Source organism: Nannospalax galili, unplaced genomic scaffold (assembly GCF_000622305.1).
Source record: "Nannospalax galili isolate Female #2095 unplaced genomic scaffold, S.galili_v1.0 scaffold919, whole genome shotgun sequence".
Lineage (NCBI taxonomy): Eukaryota > Metazoa > Chordata > Mammalia > Rodentia > Spalacidae > Nannospalax > Nannospalax galili.
In genome coordinates, this window is record NW_008342543.1 from 1,517,914 (window position 1) to 1,539,021 (window position 21,108).

The 21,108-nt window shown below is 46.3% G+C and overlaps 1 protein-coding gene across 2 annotated transcripts in view; it reads right to left on the reverse strand.

The window, feature by feature from the left end:
- Fam135b (family with sequence similarity 135 member B) overlaps positions 1 to 21,108 on the reverse strand; it is a 325,309-nt gene that overhangs the window by 90,518 nt on the left and 213,683 nt on the right. For both annotated transcript variants that reach the window (XM_008838576.2, XM_008838577.1), the window contains exons 5-7: positions 16,504 to 16,574; positions 11,655 to 11,828; positions 3,959 to 4,085 (exon numbers count right to left, since the gene is read on the reverse strand). In XM_008838576.2, coding sequence (XP_008836798.1) covers positions 3,959 to 4,085; positions 11,655 to 11,828; positions 16,504 to 16,574 — 372 coding nt within the window. The remainder of the gene's footprint in view (positions 1 to 3,958; positions 4,086 to 11,654; positions 11,829 to 16,503; positions 16,575 to 21,108) is intronic.

The window sequence follows — 21,108 nt, forward strand, 5'->3', positions numbered from 1 at the left end:
CTCTCCCCTCCCCTCCTTTTTCTGTCATCCCCTCTTCTCCCTCTCTCCTTTCCTCCTCATCTCCTCCTCCCCCTCCTCTCCTGGTCGGTCCCTCTCTCCCCCCTCCTCTCCCAATCGGTCCCTCTTCTCCCCTCCCCTCCTTTCTCTGTCATCCCCTCTTCTCCCTCTCTCTCCTTTCCTCCTCATCTCCTCCTCCCTCTCCTCTCCTGGTCGGTCCCTCTCTCCCCCCTCCTCTCCCAATCGGTCCCTCTCTCCCCCTCTCCTCTCCCTCTATCCTTCTTTTCCCTTTAACCTCCTTCTCCCTCCTCTTCCTCCTCTCATCTCTCTCTCTCTCTCTCTCTCTCTCTCTCTCTCTCTCACTGAGAAATGGGATCAGAACACAACATATATGTGACTGTCCCGACTGCTTGTGACAGGGATACCACAGTAAACACAGCAGAGAAGCCCTGAAGGAGCCATGCTAGAAGATTCCACTCAGTTCTCTTCTTACATGTTGGGAAACTGAGAACAGATAGACTTGCGGCTCCTTCAAGGTCACACAGGAGCTTAGTTTTGAAGCCAGGAACAGAAACACATTTATGACTCTTCCTTCAATGTCCCACCTACAACACCAGTCAGGGCTTTGGAGTCACACTGATTTAACTGTGCAGATAAGAGAGAAATATCTGCAGAGGTTTTTTCTTTGGAAGTTTTGTGCCATGCTCTACTCAAGGCCACGATAAGATTATATCATTCAGTCTCCTTAGCAGCCATGGAGGCGGGCGCTAGCACACCCCTCAAAGGACAGATCCCGACTCAAAGGATAAACAATGTCTGCATGCACAGATGGTTTGTGATGAGAAGACACAAAACTGTGTCACCGGTTTTAAATGCCAAGGTCAAATGTCCAAGTGCCTACAGGAGGGAACAGAGGCACAGGTCAGCCCCCATCTCCCTGTGACGTTCTCCTGCTCTAGCTTTGCAAAGGCCTCTGCCAGGAAGAGCTCACTGGGAGGAGCACCTGTTCTCTGATGCACGCAGGATGTCTCCAGCTGATACAGCAGCCAGCCCATGAACATTCCAGCAATGTCTTCCAATGCTCTGAGCTTCCTGGGATGGAGCTACAAGGCTCTCAGGGGAATGGGGAAATGAGATTGGATTCTCTGTTTCATAGCCTTTCCTTGTGGGAAGGTGCAGGATGGTCACAGCACTGACTGCACCTGATTGGATGGGATCCAAACGGAAAGTATATAATAAAAGAACGGAGCACAGAAAATCACTCAGTGAGTTGAGTTTCAGGGGCATGCTAAACACTCTCAAGTCAGCCACTCTATCTGAACTTATGAAAGACACACACACATTTGCCTTGACACAAAGTCCTGGGAAGAACCAAGAAAAGACCAAACAAAACCCAATGGCACTGCAGCAAATGCCCACAAAATCCAGCTCTGCAGTCTTTATACATATTAACTGCTGAAACCCTTTCTCAAAGATGGTTCTCATTTCATAGCTGTGGAAACTGACTTTCCATATGCTTTGCTCACAACAGGAGATTGAACCCAGATCCCTGTCTGATACACATCACAATAGAGGAACAGTGTGCTGGGTCATCTGTAATGGGCTGACGTGATCTGTGTTGTCCACTGCCCTGCCCTGTGCCAGCTCTAGGGTCTCTGCAGCCTCGTGTGGGGCCTCATCTTCCCCTGGAGATCTCCATCACTCTACAGTGCCCTCCCATGTCAAGCAGTGAGCAAGCTCTGACTTGACTCGTCTGTTCAGTTCTCTGTGCAGCTTGATTCACACACTGTGTCTGTCATTCATTCAACATTCATTTCCCGAGCACTGATTGTGTGTGGCAGATGCTCTGTTAGGTCCTGAGGAAAGAAAGCTAAATGAGATGGTCTCTACTCGGGGCTAGTCAGAGCCCCTGTGCAGGAGAGCCAGAGACCCTTAGAACATCTGCCAGCAAGTCCTGTTTCCTAGGAAATCAGAGCACACTCTCCTGGCAGCATATGTCTTAATCAGCTGGATGGATGTGCAGGGAACAGCAGAGTGCCTTCAGGGCAGACATCATATCACAGCTCGGCCATATGCTTTGGTGGCACCGGGTAAAGTCCTCAGTGTGCAAGACGCCTGCTAAAAATGGTTTGAAGTGAGCCATGAATGCATACAATCACGACTGTCTCAGGCCATGTCCCCTAGGAAATAGTCTTGGCTGAAGACTTTTAGGGGGTAGACTTATTGAGGAGCCCCTCAGAGCTAGCATACTGTGGATATGAAGGAGGCACAGGCTGGGAATAGGGTAAGCTGAACCACGATGGGGTCACAACAGGCAACAGACCAGGCCTGGAAGCCATACGAAGTGATTGCTCCTGCCAAAAGCTCTTTGATGCAGGGGAACTGGGAGGTGACCTGGGGGCACACCACAATGCACTGCAGGGACAGGGGGTGTGCCACAGGCCTTCTGGATGGAAAGCCTATCCTGGCCTTATCCCATAATGGAACAAGACATCACTGACGCACAGGACATAATATAGAAATATCCATCCAATGGCGGCAGACCCCTGCTTTTTACTCTCCTTTGCCCATCCAAGGGTCTATGTAGGAGCTTAAGTACATCACATTCTGAGAAGCCTAGTGAGTGCCAAAGGTCCTTCAGAGGTCATGGGAATCCTCCCGCAAACTGGACCTCTTGTACTCTAATGCCATTTCCACACATGCAGGGCACTGACACCCACTCTGGTTTCAGGTCCCCAACCTCTGAGAAGAATCTGGGCAGCACTTTTCTGGGCTCCACAGGACCATAAGAACACGACACTGGCCCTTCACCCAGACGGACTTGAGCTGTGTTTCTGGCCTGATCTCCTGACTGAGTCTTAGCGTGGGGAGATGTCCTGGAAAAGCAAGGTGAGTGTGGAGCCCAGACGAAGCAGAAGATGGACAGGGCTGGCTGGTAAGGAGAACCTTCCACATCCGTTTACTACACGATGCTTATTTCTAAGTCCATGTGTCTGGGTGTCCAGAAATGTGGTTAAATATTGTTTTGACTCTCAGTATGGAGGGTTTCAAACTGAAATGTGAACAAATGAGAAGACTGAGATAAGAGAGACTGTTCTCACTAGTGTGACATGACTTGTCCAATCCATTGAGGTTCTGTCTAGAATAAGCAAGTCAATGAAAGAGAATTGCATCCCTCTTACCAACTTTTATCGATCAGTGACAGTTTTCTGGACTCAGCCTTTTGCCATCAGTTCTCCTGGGCCTCCAGCTTACTGAACACAGACCTGGAGCCTTCTCAGCCTCTACAACTGTGTGAGTCAATTCCATATGACAAGGAAGGAATGGTCCCTGTGGTTGTGGGTCTCCAAGATGCCTTGACTAATACAGGCTGGTTATTTCTGAACAAGCCACTAATGAAAAATGCACACGTTTGTGTTCAAGAGAATTATGGGCAGTGATTCTGTGTGTGGCCAAACCCTGCATGTTACAGAAAAGTGGCAACCGATCTCTTGGGAAGAAGCAAGGAGCAGAAGACAAGCCATTTGAGCAGCTGCAAACCACCAGGCACTTGGTTAAGTAGTTTACATTTGCTGTAATACTGAGTATACGTAGCCACTTGTGAGTTGACAGCTGTTTGCTTCTTCACTCTACAGGTAGGGAGACGGAAACTCAGAGAACGAGCAAACAGAAGGTGGATGGATCCATGTTTTGAAAGCAGTAGTGACTCAAGGCCAACAGGTGTTCAACAGTATAAAATCCCACAGTACCACTTTCTGGCGTCCAGAGAGCCCTTAGCTCCAAGAAGAGGGCTCGACCTTCAGAATGTATTTGAGACATTCTTCAGGGAGAACGAGAAGACTGGATGGATAGTGAACAATGGCCTTAAGGGGGTATTTGAAAGAAGTACACATCACATAAAACACACTCTGCAAGGTGAGACTTACAGATCATGGGGTCACGGGCCCCTTGCGGACATTACCTCTGAGGAAGTCGGCTTGCAGTATCCAGCTCCAAAGACTAAGTTTTCCAGAGAAATGAGGGGCTGCTCTGGTCCCATGTCTGGGCCACCTTTACCAAGCCAAGAGCCTCTTCCAGGACGAGTAAAACTAGAGAGAAATGGGAGAAAGAGGAGGTGAGCAAAGCCACGCAGTGACCGCCCCGGAGGTGTGCTACTGAGTAGCTGTGCTGTTGATTTCCATGGTTTGCACAGGTTGGTGTGGATGATGTAACAGCAAGTCTGAAAGGTGTGTATGGAAGCTGTGGATGACAGCACATCTACAGCTGTAAAGAAAAATGCCCTAATGCCTGCATACGTACAGCACACCTGCTGAGATGGTGAAGCCAAGTTCCAGGGCAACATACTCTCGAGAGGCAGGAGGGAAACCTGACTAGAGCAAGACTAGACCCAAGTACTTGGGCTCTTGGACCCAGCCTCTTCCAGCATCAGGACACCACCTGGCATGAGCTCCTTCTAGCCTCAGCCTGCAACTTGAACATTTTGCCTTCTTGTGGTAGACTTGATAATCCATGATCCATGCAAGAGTCAAGCAGAATGTTCTAGACTGTCATGACTGACAAGGCATTCCCCATATCTATGCTAACTGAGAACACTGTACTCTGTTTGACAGGCAACTTCACAGACTCTATCCAGTTCTGCCATTCGTTATAAGGGTCAGGTGGCAGGCAGATGTGCTGTCCAGGACAAATTTTAGAACTCAAATGAGATTTGGGGAAATTATGTGATTGTGCAGCCTTATCATATGTGGGTATATAGTGATTTTCTCTACCTTAATCCTTTTGGTTTTTATTCATTAACATATCAGTGAAATCTACTTTCACTCTGTTTGCTTCTTTCAAATCTCATGTTAAAAAAAAAATCTAATGGGTCATTATTTCATCTTTTCAAGAGACAGCCTCGCTACGTTGCCCTGGTTGCTGGTTGGCCTGGAACTTTCTAAGTAGATCAGGTTGACCTTGAAATCATAAAGCTCTTCCCCCTCCAAGTACTGCAATCAAAAGCCTGTACCATGCTTAGCCCATCATCTTAGTTATATTACGGATAGTAGGTATGCTTTAATACCCAGAGAAATGGGGTTAGAGAGATATCTCAGAAGTTAAGAGCACTGGCTGCTCTTGCAGAGGACCTGGGTTCAGTTCCCAGCACCCACATGGCAGCTAACAACCATTCATAAATCCAGTACCAGGGCAACTGGAGCCGTCTTCTGACTCCATGGGTATTGCTGACACAGGTGCACTTACATACATGCAGAAAATACACTCATACACATAACATAAAATAAATAAAAAATACCCAGAGAGAGGCTATGGGAGGGTCCCAGTGGAGATGGGGGTATAAAAATGATCAAGATTGTTTGAGATGTTCTGTATGAAATTCACAAAAAAAAAATCAATAAAATTTAAAAAAAGAGAGAAACTTACTATTTCTTATAACAAAAATGGTATTCATGATAAATAGTCTCAGGGGTTGATTATTGACTCTAGCTGTTTAAGAGAGCTAGGGGAGACCAGACAGGAGACTCATGATCCTGCTTATTGACAGAGCAACAACTTGGCATTGTCTCTATTCCATTCTGTTATTCAAATACTGTTTGTCTCACGCATAGGCCAGAGTGGATGAGGTGCTAGAGTGACAAGATGACTGGGTGGGGCCCTTACCTAAACACACCGTGCTCTAGATTGGGATAGAAACAAATAAGCCAAAATCTGGAGTGCAGTGCAAAGAAACTGAAGCCACCGAGAAGAGAGGTTTGTGAGATAAACTAGATGAGACATTGGGTGCTCAGATCGGTGGGACAGTGTGGTCAGCCATGAGCAGTCAGCACCATCACCCACACCCACTGCCAGGCACTGAAAACCAGCCGCACTACCTATGGGACCTGAGCAAGATCTGAATAGCCCACATCCTTTGTCGCCCACCAGTCGGAAGGACTGGTAATATACCCCAGCCGTGAGACGTGGCAAGGACTCTTTGAGAGGAGCAAAAGTCAGTTCTAACTGCAAAGTCTGGAAAATAGTGAACATTAAATAAAAGCAAATAACTCTTCCTGATAATAAAGCCCTGCTGCCTGGCCTCAGTCGTCAGCTTGACGCACCTTGGAGGGAACCTCAATTTCCTCCATCAGGTTGGTCTGAGGCCATGTCTATGGGACATTTTCTTGATTGCTGGTTGATGTGTTTGGGCCTAGCCCACTGTAAGTGGTACCATCCCCCACAGTAAGCTGTAAGCCAATAAATCCTTTCCTTCCTGAATTGGTTTTGGTTGGAGTGTATTATCACAGCAATAGAAAGCTAACTGGGACACACGCCAATAAAAAATCATTCAAGAGGCCTCAGCTGTGACTGCATGCACAAGGCGTGCACAAGGCATGCACAAGGCATGCACAAGGCATGCACAAGGCCAAGGCAGCCCTAGTCCTAGCATGGACCCACCCTTGGCTGGGGAGCTATTTGTAATCAACAGCTGATCAGGAGGAAGAGTCAGTTTTCTTCAGGGAAATGGACCCTGAGATAATTGTCGTGCTAACACACACACACACACACACACACACACACACACAGTGGACTCAGTGGGTTCCTGCTAACACACACACACACACACACACACACACACACACACACACACAGTGGACTCAGTGGGTTTGAGGAAGAGCACATGAAGGTGAGAGGGAAAAGTAGTGGAGGTGAGAGGGAGGAATTGGGGGGAAGCGAATAAGGGTGGATTTGATCAAAGCGTATTGTATGTATGTATGTATGTATGTATGTATGTATGTATGTGTGTATGTATGTGTGTATGTGTGTATGTGTCAAACAACAAAAATTTAATAGAATGCTATAAAAGAGAGGTTAAACCCACCATAAACTGAAAGTTTTGCTTCTATGCTGACCGTATACAGATGCTGTCTTTTAATTAATCCCTCAAACAACAGAATATAACTGCTACTTATGTAGAAACTAGGCCTAGGCTATGCTCTGGTGCCAAACAAAAGCTGTCTCTGGAATGCATGTTCATGGGCGCACATGTGACATTTTGTTTAATCTCCTAATTTAGGTGACATTAATGTTGCCAGTAATTTGGAGATGATTTAAGGCATATGGGAATGTGTGTAGGGTATATGAAAATACAGTTTCTTTTTTAAAAAAACATCTTATTTATTATTTTAATTTTATTTTATGTGTATGTATGTATTGCCTGCATGTATCTAAGTGTACCATGTGTACAATGCCAGCAGAGGTCAGAAGAGGGCGTCGGATCCCTGGAAACGGGAGTTATAGGTGGTTTCAGTTGCCATGTGGGCACTAGGAATCAAACCCAGTTCTTCTGCAGGAGCAGCCAGTGCTCCTAACCACTGAGCCATCTCTCCATTTGCATGAAAATACATTTCTTAGGAGGGTCATGAACAATGGGGATTTGGGTAACTGAGGATGCTTTGCCTTACTGAGGAACAATTGTATTATACAATAGTAATACTATTCCAATTTCCCTTGCTTCATTTTATTTTTGTTTATTTTGGGGTGGAAGAGTTGGGGGTTTGTTTGTTTGGAGACAGGGTTTTAAGTATCACAGGCTGGCCTTGCACTTGCTATGTAACCAAGGCTGACCATGAGTTCCTGGTTTCACCCCCTGAGTACTGGGGGTGTGCAATACCACACCTACCTTTGTTATTTGTTTTGACTGAGAGATAAAACAAACTTACCATTCAGCCATCTGTATTAATGAGAACATTCTAGAAGGAAAGAATAAGTGTGTGATATACATAATCACAAACAATTTAGGGGGTGTCTGCCCAAAAAGGGCTATAATACCTGTGATTTTCGTAAGCAGGACTTCTAGTTGGCATCCTCAGTGGAAGGGATCCCCTCCGGAGAAACTTAGCTGTAATCATTTGAAGGCTAAAATTTGGATTATTTTCTTTGGTCTTTTTCAGTGAAGGTTAAGAGTCTTCTGAGGTTAATTATCAATTTCACACCTGCTTCCTCCTTGTTGAATCTAACTCTGTGAAAGACTGCTTTTCTGGAAAATCTGCTGCTTGCCCTGCTTGACAAGTATTTCCCACAAGCTTAGGGGCTTCTTCCCTTTGTTCCTAGCTACCATGAGCCAAGACAAAAATTCCCCTTGCAAAACCCAGGGAACGGAAGGCGGGTCTATTTTTATCCCATCTGTGAAGTTTAACTCTCCAGAGGCTCTTGTGCTCCCATCTGGAAAGCTGCTGCTGGCAAACTTGCAGGAGTGTGAGCCTAGCAAAGGCTAAACTTTCTACTAAGGTGTCTTTGCTCCCAGTCAGGACCCAGGAGCTCCCAGCAGCCCTAGAGTAAGCCTGCTCCCCAAGGTGGGTCAGGTGGTGGGAACCCTCTTGACCTCTCACTAGTCCACCTAGCTACACTCCTGTCCCTCCTGCAGGAAAGAGCTATGAGGCGAGCCAGTGTTTGGGGGTATTCCCTGGCTCAAGCCTTCAGCGACTCCATATACGCAACCAATTCATTTCCAACTCCTGGATGCATCGTTAATTACAACATAAAACTCTGGATCCAATTACCTACCCAAATTCGTTTTTCTCTGTCACACTCCTGTCCCCTGGGTGGAGCATAACAGTCATCACTTCTCTGTAAAACTTTCCTTTGAGGCAGGAGAGAGCTGCTTTTCCTCGTGCAGAATGTCACCTGCCATGTGTTAAGTGCTTATCAGTGCTAGATGTGTGGCCTGGGTGTGTTGATGCCATGCAAAGATTAATCTATTGGATGCAAAGGTAGGGGCGTCCCACATTTTGTATCACTGAGACTGTCTAAATTCTCCTATTATGCACCAAAGCTAAATCCCACATGACAAAGTGAACAGAGCTAATGAGCAGGAGCTGAGAGTTAATACTTGGGGCCACCCAGACCCCAGCCCATTCTTTTAACCCCTATCTTAACAAGCCCCTCAATACTCTGCACACCACTCGATTTAACAGGACAACTCTGAATTGGAGGGCTTCGCCTGTATGACTGTCAGACTCCGAGTCTCTTAATGCCTGGGATCTGATCCATATACCTCTGAATTTCCAGTTTCCATTTTTCTAGAAGTATTTAAAGTGCCTCAAATCACACTATTTTGTGCTGTGGGGATTTCTATATATTTTGTTGCATTCCTGTTGGTTTACTATCACGAGTGAATCATAAAAGTATCCTGTTTATATGTTTATGTGTTTATATGGTAAAACTGATATTTACAGAATTGAACAAGTTATCCAAAGATCCCCAGACAGTATATCTTGGAGATGAACAAGATGATCTTGACTCTAGCTTTGGAGGGAAAATTTACTCACTGGGCCCCAGAACCCCTGAGGTGTCATGTCCTTCCCTACCTGGGCTGGTGCCTAGCTTCTAGGTGAACACTCTGCTGATCCCAGAGCACAACATTCAGCCACTTGCTCTTTCTCACGCTTGGCACACAGATCCTATCCTGAGCCCTGCACGGAAGCACTGCTTGCTGATCAGAGAGAGCTAGCCATTGGGAAAGGTGCTTTGCAGGGTCACTGCCATGCTGTTTTCTTTAGCTTTCCACTGTCAGGGCTCCTCTCCTGTGTGCTTCAGTTCCTGTAACGTTTCCCTAACAAACTCTGCTGCCACACTCGTGCTACATCTGTCAACGTATGCACACCGGAACAGTGTGCCAGACTTTGAGCTCTCCAAAGAGAAGGTTGACTCTGAGGACCCTTCATGTCCCTCAGCAGATGCACTGTGTGCATCCTGATGCCTCTGATGAGCACAGTAGCCTCCGTGGATAGATAACCACGGAAGTGAAGAAGAACGAAAAGCGTCCAGCCCTAATTCATGTTCCTCCAGTGTCTTCAAGTTGGGAGATCAGTGAATCTAAGAGCTTTGGTGCAGCAGCTCAGAGAAGGTTTTGGGCAGGAGAACATTCAGCTCCTCAGCATAGCATGGGGGAGGGGGGTCGTGCACTCTTTGACCTTGGCCCATGGTTCCTGGCTTGCAGCCTCTGCTTCCCACCTGCCTGCACCCCTCAAGTCCCCATTCTCTCTACTTTTTCCTGTGCTCGGATTTAACTTCTCTGCAGGCTTTTCCACTGTCATAAGTTGCTACTACCTCAAACCTGTACAATTCACCTTTGGCCTCTTAGAATCACCTTACCCTGCTGGATAGGCCTACCCACCCCATCCTTTCTCAATGTTTTCAGTTTCTGGATTCTAGTCCCTTGATACTCGTCAACTATTACTACCGGGATTATTCAGTATCTGTAATGAACCTGTTGGCCAGTAGCACTGAGAACATCACCAGCAGATGGGCTCAACTGGGTCAAGAATTCAAGGGAGGAAGTCACATCTTCTGGCCCAGAACAGGGATCTCATTTCCTGCTCCCAAACCCTAACAGAGCAGGGCTCACAGACCATGGGCGTTACAACTGGTGAGGTCTCTGCTCTCTCATACGTATGTGTCCATTCTTAAAGGCTTTCTAGAACAGAGGAGCTGGACAAATTACCTTCCTCAGAGTTTGTGTTATAAGATTCTAACCCTAAATATTGCACTGGACGTATGTGCAGCTTTTACCCATGTATGTCTAGGATGTTTTGTATTATCTAAATGGACATATCCAGCCATCCTGGGACATGATGAATGGCCATGCACAGCCCACTCACTGCTCTAGTCATCATCACCTGTGTCTCTCCACTTATAAAATTCATGAACCTTCAGTGCTTTGCGCCCTGGAGATGCTCTGGGCTGAGTCAATGAGGGGCAGGGGCAGAAAACCTTGCAGGTGAACCTCTATCTGAAGAAACAGTGAGTGGCAGATGGAAAAACTCTGGAGCCTTTTTATGTGCCTGGTACCATCCCTTTCTGGGATTTGCTAAAACCTCATACGAAAGGCCCTGGTTGGACTCAGTGGGTCACAAAATTAAACAAAAATGCAGTATGAGCAAAGGACTTGTAGGGAGGAAGGGAGGCTCCCAGGAGTGGGAGGGAAAGAAAAGAGGATGGTGGGAAGAGTTATCAGAACACATTACATATGTGTCTGAAGTGGGAATAGATGAATAAAATCATATGGATACGTGTTAAAGAGCCAGGAAGGTAGTAAATACTCAAAATAAAAACGCCTTCATGTAAAAGGGCCACGTTCGCGCTCCTGTTTCAGAGACAGAGATTATGCAGCTCAGGAACATAAAGTGACCCCTCAAAGCACAGTCAGGGAAACATGAAGTCAGGGTAAGAAGCAGAGTCCCAGGTGCTGGAGATTTGGCTCAGCAGTTAAAGAGCTCTGGCTGCTCTTGCAGAGGGCCTGGGGTTCAATTCCCAGCATCCACATGGCGGCTAAATCCAGTTCCAGGGCATTTGATGCCCTCTTCTGACCTCCACAGGCATTGCATGGCACAGGTGCACTTACATACATGCAGGCAATACACTCATACACATAAGATAAAAATAATAATTTTTTTTAAAAGAATCCAAGTCCTCCAGGGGTTGACTACAGTTTGCAAGTCTTCAGTCTCTGGAATCCCAACGTCCCTCTGGCCCTCTCTAGCCACCTTTTCTGTTGCTCACAGTGAGATGCAAACCTCAGCCAACAGCCTGCAGGAAGCATCTCTGTTCTGTGCTGCTCACCCGTGGGAAACTCCAAGCCTGTCAGTCATACCTGTGATGGGCTTCCCTTCATTTCATACCTGATCAGGGGCTGCTGCAAAGCCACCAGGGCAGCGTGGACGGTCACTGAGATCACAGACAGGTGGCAGTAGTGAAACATGACAGGGACTTGGTGGTGCAGACCACTCCGTGGGTGGAAGTGCAGGCCGAGTGTGCGACTGCTGATCATCGGCGTCCCAGTCCTGTCCCTCAGCCTGGAAGGCAAAGGAGTGAGCTCCTGTGAGCACAGAGGACTGACCGAGCGCCCTTCAAGTAGCAGCATGTTGCCGCCTGTTCACAGGTGTGCATCATCTTACCCGGTCTGCAATACTCTGCCTGGTTGAAAGGGTTTTCCCACAATCGACTAGGCCGCGTGGTCACCACTGGGACTCGGCTCTGCTGTCTTTGCCACCAAGCCTGCACCTCTGGGACGATGGAGGTGGCCAGCTCTTCCCAAGCTGCTCTCTCCACTGCAGCCCTCCTGGACCACATTGTTCCCTCTTCTCATCCCCACAGGCTGAGCACTATTCTTACAGTGCTGCACAGACATTATAGGATTATGCTTTCTGTTGAAACTAATTCCTAAAAGCAGGAGCTGTGAGTCATTCATCTTGACATCTCTAGCACCGCCTAGCATGGGGACATACTGTAGTAAGTGGTCAAACCTGTGCTTATTAAAGTAAGTGGCTGATTGACTGAATGGACCAAAGCAAAAATTGCATCCAGAACACACTACTGAAAGAGTCTGAGCAATTTCAGGAAGGCTCCCCTCCCTCTGATCCAGCACTTTCAATGGGTATGTGCTCTATCCTAAAAGACAAGAGACAGCCAAGAGGAAGGCAGGCCCCAGCAGCATCTTTTATCACAAAAGGGATTGATTCTGAGGCTAGAGAGATTGCTCAGTGGTTAAGAGCACTGAGTGCTCTTGGAGAGGACCTGGGTTCAATTCTCAGCACCCACATGGTAGCTAACTGTTCATTCTCCAGTTTTAGGGAATCTGACGCTCTCTTCTCTTCTGACCTTCACAGGCATTGTAAGACATGGGTGCACTTACACACATGCAGGCAATACACTCAACCATATAGAATAAAAATAATAAAATATTTTGGGGGGAAAGGGATTGATTCTTCAGGAGAACCATCATGAATCACAAGTTCTGAATCAATCACTCCAGCTCTGAAGACTGTCGTGGACAGGGCACTTGGAAAGCCTCTGTGGACATCTTCCAGGGCTACAGGAGAGAGAGCTACCTCGTCTTCCTCCACAGAAAAGTGAGCAGAACACGGAGAGGGGAGGCAAAGGGAGCACACTCCCAAAACCAGCCCAGTGACTATCCCTCCTTGTAACCCTTGCTGCGTGTGTAAAGGAATGCCAGCAAATGAACCCCTCGTGCCCAGTGTGACTCCCACGTAAACTATATACAACACACTTCATCTTTCATCAGAGAAAACCTGGCAGTGTGAAGAGAATTCCTCCATGGGGGCTGTTAGCACCCATACTCACATTCATCTGGACCACAGTGATCAGAAGCTTTATTTACTACACTATTAACCCGCTCCCCTTACTTTTGTAAGGTATGCATATGAGGTGTTTACTAATAGTATCCCACTTATTAAAAAGGAAGTAAATATAGTATCAATTATTTGTCTTGACCACAGTCACAAGACAAACTGTTGTGCTAGACCAGGTCTTTCTGATTTTGTCTGTGCTGAGTTACTACACAATATTGCTTTGAGTCCATTCAGACACAAGCTCCTTACAGTAGTATTAAGAAGTTCAAAATATCTCAAAAGGAGGGAGGTGGCCACTATTTTGTGCTCTGAATGGATAGAGCCCATTCTCAGGGCAGAAGCCCACTTCCTGTGGGTGATCACACTGTACACAGGATGACAGTGAACTTCGATAGCAGCGAAAGGTAAATGCTTGAGTTTCTTATAAAGGAAAAGGGAAAAAAATTAAACAACAACAAAAGCATTCTCACAGGAATCTGGTGTTTAACCCGGTGATGAGGAGTTGGCTTAAAGTACTTTCCTTATCTGAAAAAATCTTCTAGACAGAATTTTTCTACACACTTGCAGGGAATAAAATTAAGACTAACAGAGAATTCAGTGGAAGATGCACTGCACCTTTAAGTAAAGGAGAATTTCCTATCTGCTGAGCTGTGTGGTAACAGGAAAGGAATAAAGGAATAAGCCCCTGCCCCTGGGAGTGCAGATGGATCTCCCCAGAGAAGCATGTGCAGGTGGGATGGCAGAGTAGTGCAGGTGGATGATTTGAGGACTGAATAAGCTTCACCAGGGAGTAGAGCTGTCCTGCGTACTGCGGACTGGTCAGCAGCATCTCCATTCTCCACCCACAGGAATCCAGCATCACTGACACCTCCGATTTCAATGGACACAGTCCAAAGCCCAGGAGTAGCATCATCCCAGTGAATGGAGAGTCAGCAGGAGAGATGGACCTCAAGAGTCCTTCCAACTCTGACTAGCTATCAGGCTTCTCCATTTTGTCCCTTTTGGCTTGCTTTCTACATGATGCTCAAAAAAGAAGAAAAAAGAAAACCATCTAGCTGACTTAGTAACGCTTCAAAGGCTAACGTCCACCCCTAGGATGTACCACACATGCCTTATCATCCTTAAATCCAATTTATGAAAATGAAAAGGTGTGATGTCCCCATCTTCCTGGCTTCCCGTTTCTCCCAGCTGACCTTATGCTTCACAAATGCCCCCGCCCTGATTGTTATGAAGTGCCGTGTAATAGGAAGAGGGGGGTGACACGTGGAAGCCTTGCTCTGCTTGCATCTAGGAACTTATCAAGATGACGAGGCCGTTGGCTTAGCAGACCATGCGCTTGGCTTCGTCTTTCCTAATCTTCATGGCAGACCTGATAAAAATGCCCACTTCATAAGCAAGGCTGAGATTTGGAAAAATACAAGGATTTCTCTCATATTTCATAGCTGATGATGCTGGGCCTAAGTTGCTTTTTACATACTTTGATAAGGGCCAATTTCCTGTAGCAGACTCTCTCTAAACTCCTCTTCAGCTGGCAAGATCACATTTACTGCATCCACTGTGAGTTATCATAAAAACTTCTGAAAGAGCTTGTTGAACGGAGATTTCTTGGCTAGACTGGTAATCAAGAGCAGGGTTCTTCAGTCAACCGACGTGTGTACCATGGAGCAATGAATGAAAGGTTTGGAGGCAAGCAGCATAGGGGACCTTAGACTGAGTGGGTCCCGGACGGGTGATGGTCGACACTATGGAGAGACACTCCTGACAGCCCAGGGACCGGGATCCACAGCTACCCTTTGACACAAGCTCCTTCTTAATGAACAAACACCACCAGATCTCTGACACCTCAGTCGACACTCTTTGGTTCAGACCCACCATGACTCGGCTTCCCACATTGTGAAAGACACCCACAACAATTAGGCAGGCTTCAAGGATGGGAAAGTCCTTGAGGAAGGGTAGGAAGGAAGTGCTAAGGAGTGGGAGTCTGAACTTGAAGGAAGGGGACTACCATCTCTGCTACCATCAGCCCTTCAGCCTCCTGGTCTCTTATTTTCCAAAAGGAAAGGTAATGCAAGTGTTGAAGATTTTGAAGAGACCAGATGTGAGGGTTTGCGGCAGAGAGTGGCCAGGGGATGCTGAGATTCTGCTAATGGGATGGAGGGTGTTATCCCTCTCATACAGTTCTCAGGGGAGCTTGCGCTGAGTCCCCTGGAACTGTGGGAGCAGAGTTGTTGGTACCTGCTTCACCCTGTGACAGCTCTCAGGAGAGCAGCTGGGTCTGAGGAACCTGGAGGGGAGCAAGCTGCCCGGAGGAATAGCCTCCTGGTAACTGTGGGAAAGGTTTTAAAATAACTGTGCATCTCCCATGGACCACATGTGGGTTCTTTGGTGAAGATCTGTGTTCACTGAAACACATGAGTAATCCATTACAGGATGCTTCACTGTATCAGATAACTCTGTGAGGATGGGGCAGGGGCGAGGTAGGGTTTGGACAGTGGTTCGATCTCTAAGAACTCTGAGGGTGAGTCAGCATCTACCCTATGAAGGGCCCTGCTCACAGGCACTCACATGGGAGTCTCTGCAACTTCTCCATCCTGTCCTCCCTGTCACTGATCACAAGCCACAGAAGTTGTGGCAAAGCAAGGCAGGGAAGAAATACAAAGCCACCACAAACGTATCCTTTTATGCACAAGAAACCTCCAACCTAAGAAACCTCAGTCTCAGAAAAGTGGGTGATAGAAAAGAAGCCGTAAACTGAAGGGGGATTTGGGGCCTTGATGTCACACTTAACTGGACTTTAATACTTCAGAGAAATGTGAGTTATTTAATTTCTGAAAGACTGTAGTAAGGAAGTATAAGTGTCAGGACAGTTCGGTCTGGGGAGGGAGGAAGAGAGTGGCCATGGGACAAACAGAAAGGAATCAGTCATGTGGAAGAACAGAGCGGTCTCTTGCATTCCTTTGCAGGTTTTACGCACACAGGCTTTCAGTTCTTCGAGAGCAGAGGAACAATACCAGAGGGAATCCCAGCAGAACTGTGGCCTCACGGAGACATTACCCTAAGACTCCCAAATCGCCACCATATAGAAAAGGCACAGAGCATGATGAGGTAACTACTGATAAAGCAAGAAGTCAGCAGTTCTCCATGTGCAGGCCCTGAGCCACCAGTATCAAAGTGCCAGTGCGTGAGCTTTCCTAGACCCCCGGGGATTGTTTATCCCATGTTCCTGGTAAGCTGCAGCCATGGAGGGTCAAGGCGGCTTATTGGTAACTGATTATCCCAGGAAATTCTAAGGGTCCTGGCCCAAAGGTGGAGGTGAGGGAAGAAGGTGGTGAAGGGAGACACCATGTTGCCACAGTTCAAGGATGTCTGTGACACTCACAGCTGCTCACTGTCTGTAAAGTGAAGATCCACCTTGAGCTGGAACTCAACCTCACTCAGTGCGTCTTCCACCTGCAAGACAAAGTCCAAGAGATTTTAGTCGTCAAATAATAATCCAATTATAATATAAAGGAACAAAACCTCACCACAAAGTGGCACTAATGCTTAAAGCAGAATCTCCTTGCGTCTGTGTAAGCAGACTATCTGGAAGTATTACACGGAAGACAAAAATTTTTGTAGCCAGCTTGATACATATATTTTCAATAAGTATTTAAAAAGTGTCCTTGTGATGGTATATATCAATTGCCAACTTGATGAGATCTAGAATAATCTAGAAGACAAGCCTCCAGGCATATCTGTGAAGGGTTATTAGGCTTCTGGGCATGCCACTGAGGAATCATCCTGACTGGGTTAATTGATGTGAGAAGACCCATCTTAGTGGTAGGTGGAACCATTCCTTGGAGCGGTGAGCTGAGTACTTCACGCACCCACTGAGTAAAAACAAGACTATCTTTATTGTAAGGCTGTTGGAAGTCTTATTTCCCATTGGATCCGACCTGGATTCCAAGCAGTAGCAAAGTGCACCATAGAACTCACTGTGAGAAGGATGGAGCAGGGAACTGCTAGTGAAACCCAGAACTTGACCAGCAATAGGAGGAGGTCGGAGATGAAGTTATCACTTATGCTCCCAGGTCCCCACATGACTGGTGTCATGGTGTACATGTGTAGAGGAGGCCGGCCCGCTAGGCAGTTGCATACTTTCCAGTCCCACCATGACTGGCATCATCACGCCCATACGTAGAAGAGAAAGCTGGCTTGCAGTTAAGGAATGTCCAAGGTAACTCAAGTCTGTAAGAAAGCAGCTCCTTCATCTTTATCCTGAGAGTCACTATGTTAAATCACGGTCCCTTTCCCCTCCATTATTTTGTTTTCCATCTGGGGCTTCATTTATCTTTTGCTTAAAAAATAAGTCAGTGGTTCCATAACAGGCCCAAATGATGGCTCCCAGCCTGCTTTCTTCACATTTGAGGAGCCGAATGAAGAAACAAGATTGCGTCGTGTGTATTCGGTGGACACACCCAGAACTAAGCACTGCACCTGTCACAGGATGCAGCCTCTGCCATCTCCCAGGCTGGATGGAGCCCTTGCCTGTCACCCACAATGCCTTGCTACCCACAATGCCTTGCTCCCCTTCTGCCCTCCCATTCAGCACTTCTGATCACCATGGCTGGTTTTGAGCCTCTAAGCCTAAAGCTGAGGAGCCAAATCTCATCAGTAGACATGTTTTGTTTAGTCCCCATGATATTTTAAAAAGTGTTTTGAACAAGTTACAAACATTGAAAGTTCAGGTAATTTCACATTCACATTGGTATTGCACATTTTAGCTACTGAAAAAAAAAATCCTGGATCTGGCAAGGCTGGCCTGATGCATGTTACCTCTGCTAAGATCAGATAATTCCTGCATGTACCACTGGTTCACTGTGTTCACTGACAGCTCTCATCTGCCTGAGGCTAAACACCTTGGCTGTTTTCTTGCCAATGTCCTGGCTAATCTGTTCATCATCAAGGAATATACTACTCTTCATTTACTATTGACTCCAACCTCCCACGAGAGGGCCTAGTCACAAAGGCAGTGTAAAGGCACTTTGAGGACTAAAACTGTCCTCCCACCCACACACCTATTTTGACTTTGTGTTTCTTAGTGAGAATACATTCATTGCATAAGGACAGATGTGGCCTTTCCTAAGGCCTCTCTGGAAATATCTTCTTGGTTAAGCATAATTTAGGCAGGGAATTAGGGACAAAATTTATCTTCAGGCCTTTGGGGTTTAAAATGTATTCTTTAGGGCTGGAGAGCTGGCTCAGTGGTTAAGAGCACTAACTGCTCTTGCAGAGGACCTGGGTTCAATTCCCAGCACCCACAGGGTGGCTCCAAACCCTCCTTAACTCCAGTTCCATGGGAATCTGAAGCCTCTTCTGATCTCTGCAGCATTGCCCAACATGGGTGCTCTCACATTCACGCAGGCAATACACTTGTACTCATAAAATAAAAATAATAAATAAAATTTTTTAAAAAAATTATTCTTTAAAAACAAAAACTTTTAAAAAGCTAACATTTTGCTGAAACCAAATGCTATAAATAACTTCTCCTGGCTTTGTGTGCGTAGTCACGGATCTGGCTTCGTGTGCACCGTGACAGCATTCAGGCGCCTCTCTTGGGAAATAAGACTGGAGAGGTGAGCCGCAAGCCGTCTTCTCTGCTGCGTTTGCCTGGGTGCTGAGCGCTCTGCGACATGCAGCTCTCACTGAAGGCAATTTTCTGGGAACTGAGGCTACTCCGAGCTTGCTTAGGTCTTCCTAAACACCTCAGTAAATCTTAGCTACGAGATACCTGCATAGACATGTTTCCTGATACCATGACATACTTCATAACAGATAAGTCATTAAATGTCCATCAACAGATGAACAGATAAAGAAAATGTGGGGTGTACATACATAATTCACATACACACAATAGAGTTTTATTCAGCCAAAAAGAAGAACAAAATTATATCATTTGCAGGCAAGTAGACGGGATTGGAAATTCAAAGGGAAGGACATCACATTTTTTTCATATGAGGATTCTAGAGTTTATAGATATGAATAAAAAGATTTTGATGTTTACAATATGTAAGTACAAGTGGGGTTTTCTACGAATACAGGAAGGTACTAGGCGGGGAGGGACGGCATAAAGCACTGAGTACTGTCAGAGTACATGATGTGCTCAGATGAGAATGTCTTAGGAAGCCCATCATTGCACACAGTGGATATACCCCAGTCATAAATACACTGAAGAAGGAAGTCATTGCCTTTTTGAAACATCCCTTCATGATTAGCTGTTAACTATGTACTTGCTCCTCTCTTACACACACACGAATGCACACACACATGCACACAAAGACAGGCAAACACACACAGAAATACACATATATACATACTTAATACTCAGACACATATACACACACAAACATACACACAAAGAGACCCACATATATGCAGACACATCGATAGTCACACACAGACACTCTGAGACATACATACACACATACATAGACACATACATGCACAGCTTTCCTTCACCTGGTCTTAGCTCAGATAAAACATCATCCTTACATGCCTCATATTCTAATTACCATGAAGAAATTTTGTATAGTGGAAACAATAAAAGAAACTGACATTTACAAATGTATAATATTTATAATACCATGAGGTTGGTAATAAGCTAGACTGCCGTTGGAGAAAAATGATGAAGAAGGGTTATCCTCCTGCATTTATAAGTGAAGAATCTGAGGCCGCATGGGGCAAGGCCACTTTCAAGCTCAGCCCTTGGTGAGTGTCTACTGCACTGCCCCTTTGGTCCGGTTCACGTGGCACCTGGGCTCCAGGTGGCACATTCTCACCCTGGCTGTGGCAACTCCAAGCATCACAGAGCATCTCATGTGTTCCCCTTCACCTCCTTCCCAAGGGCCACTCTAATCTGATGACTGAGAAGGCAGATTCCAAAGTCAGATTGCGAGTGTGAATCCGGGTTCCACCACTCATTCTAACTCTCAGTTGTTTCTCATTCATAAAATAGGAGTGAGATACACTTCCTCCGTATCATTACAACTAGCGAACTAAATGAGAAAATGTGCACAAAGTGTTGACAAATCTCAAATGTTGCTATTTACAATGATTGTCATTACTTATACTTTACTACTGGGCCTGGACACACAAAAGACCTGCTCTTTCCCCAAGCCTGCACGGCAGTCCTTCACACTCTTTGGAAACATACATCTCAAACTGCCCTTGTTTAAACCACAGCTTTGTCACTTCCTAGACGTAGGACTGAAACAAACACTCTAAATCTCTGCACCCTCATCCATCAAATGGCCTTCACAATGTCACAATGATTCAATGAGAAATGACAAAGCACTCAGCAATAGCACAGCACCCACCTAACAAATGTGAGGTGCTCCTAGTGGTAAGACCAGGGTGATGGTCACTGCAGCTAGTCCCGAGTTCCTGTGACTCAGTTTCTCTGGACTATCAAGGGCATCTCCAGGATCATGGACACTTTTACACTTTTGCCTTCCGCTGGCAGTGTTCTGTACATGGAGTCCACGGTCTCCTGGACATAACTGAACTCGGGTCTGTGGCTCACCTTTAACTTTCCGTTTCCCTTGCGTGCTCACTGACACTCACACAGCGACAGCAGCAATCACCTTCAAGCCCTTGGTCTCATTTCTGATGCTTGTACACAAATGACTTGGACCGTCTCATCCCTCTTCCTTCCGAATCCCCACAGCTTCCCACCTTTAGAACAAGGTAATCATGCTGCATTCTGTGAGGTCACTGTGGCTAGCCATATCATATCCTGAACTTTCTTAGTTTACATCAGTCCACTTCTTTTGCCACTAGGTAAGATGCTGTCTTCCCCTTATTCGCCATCTACTGGTCTATAGCCTTTCAGTGTGCTATCTCCCAAGCCATAGACGTTGTTAACTGTTTCCTGTGGAAACCCCACCCAGACCTACTTACCCATACTCTGAATCAGATCAGCCTCCCTGTCCCCTTACTGTCTGAA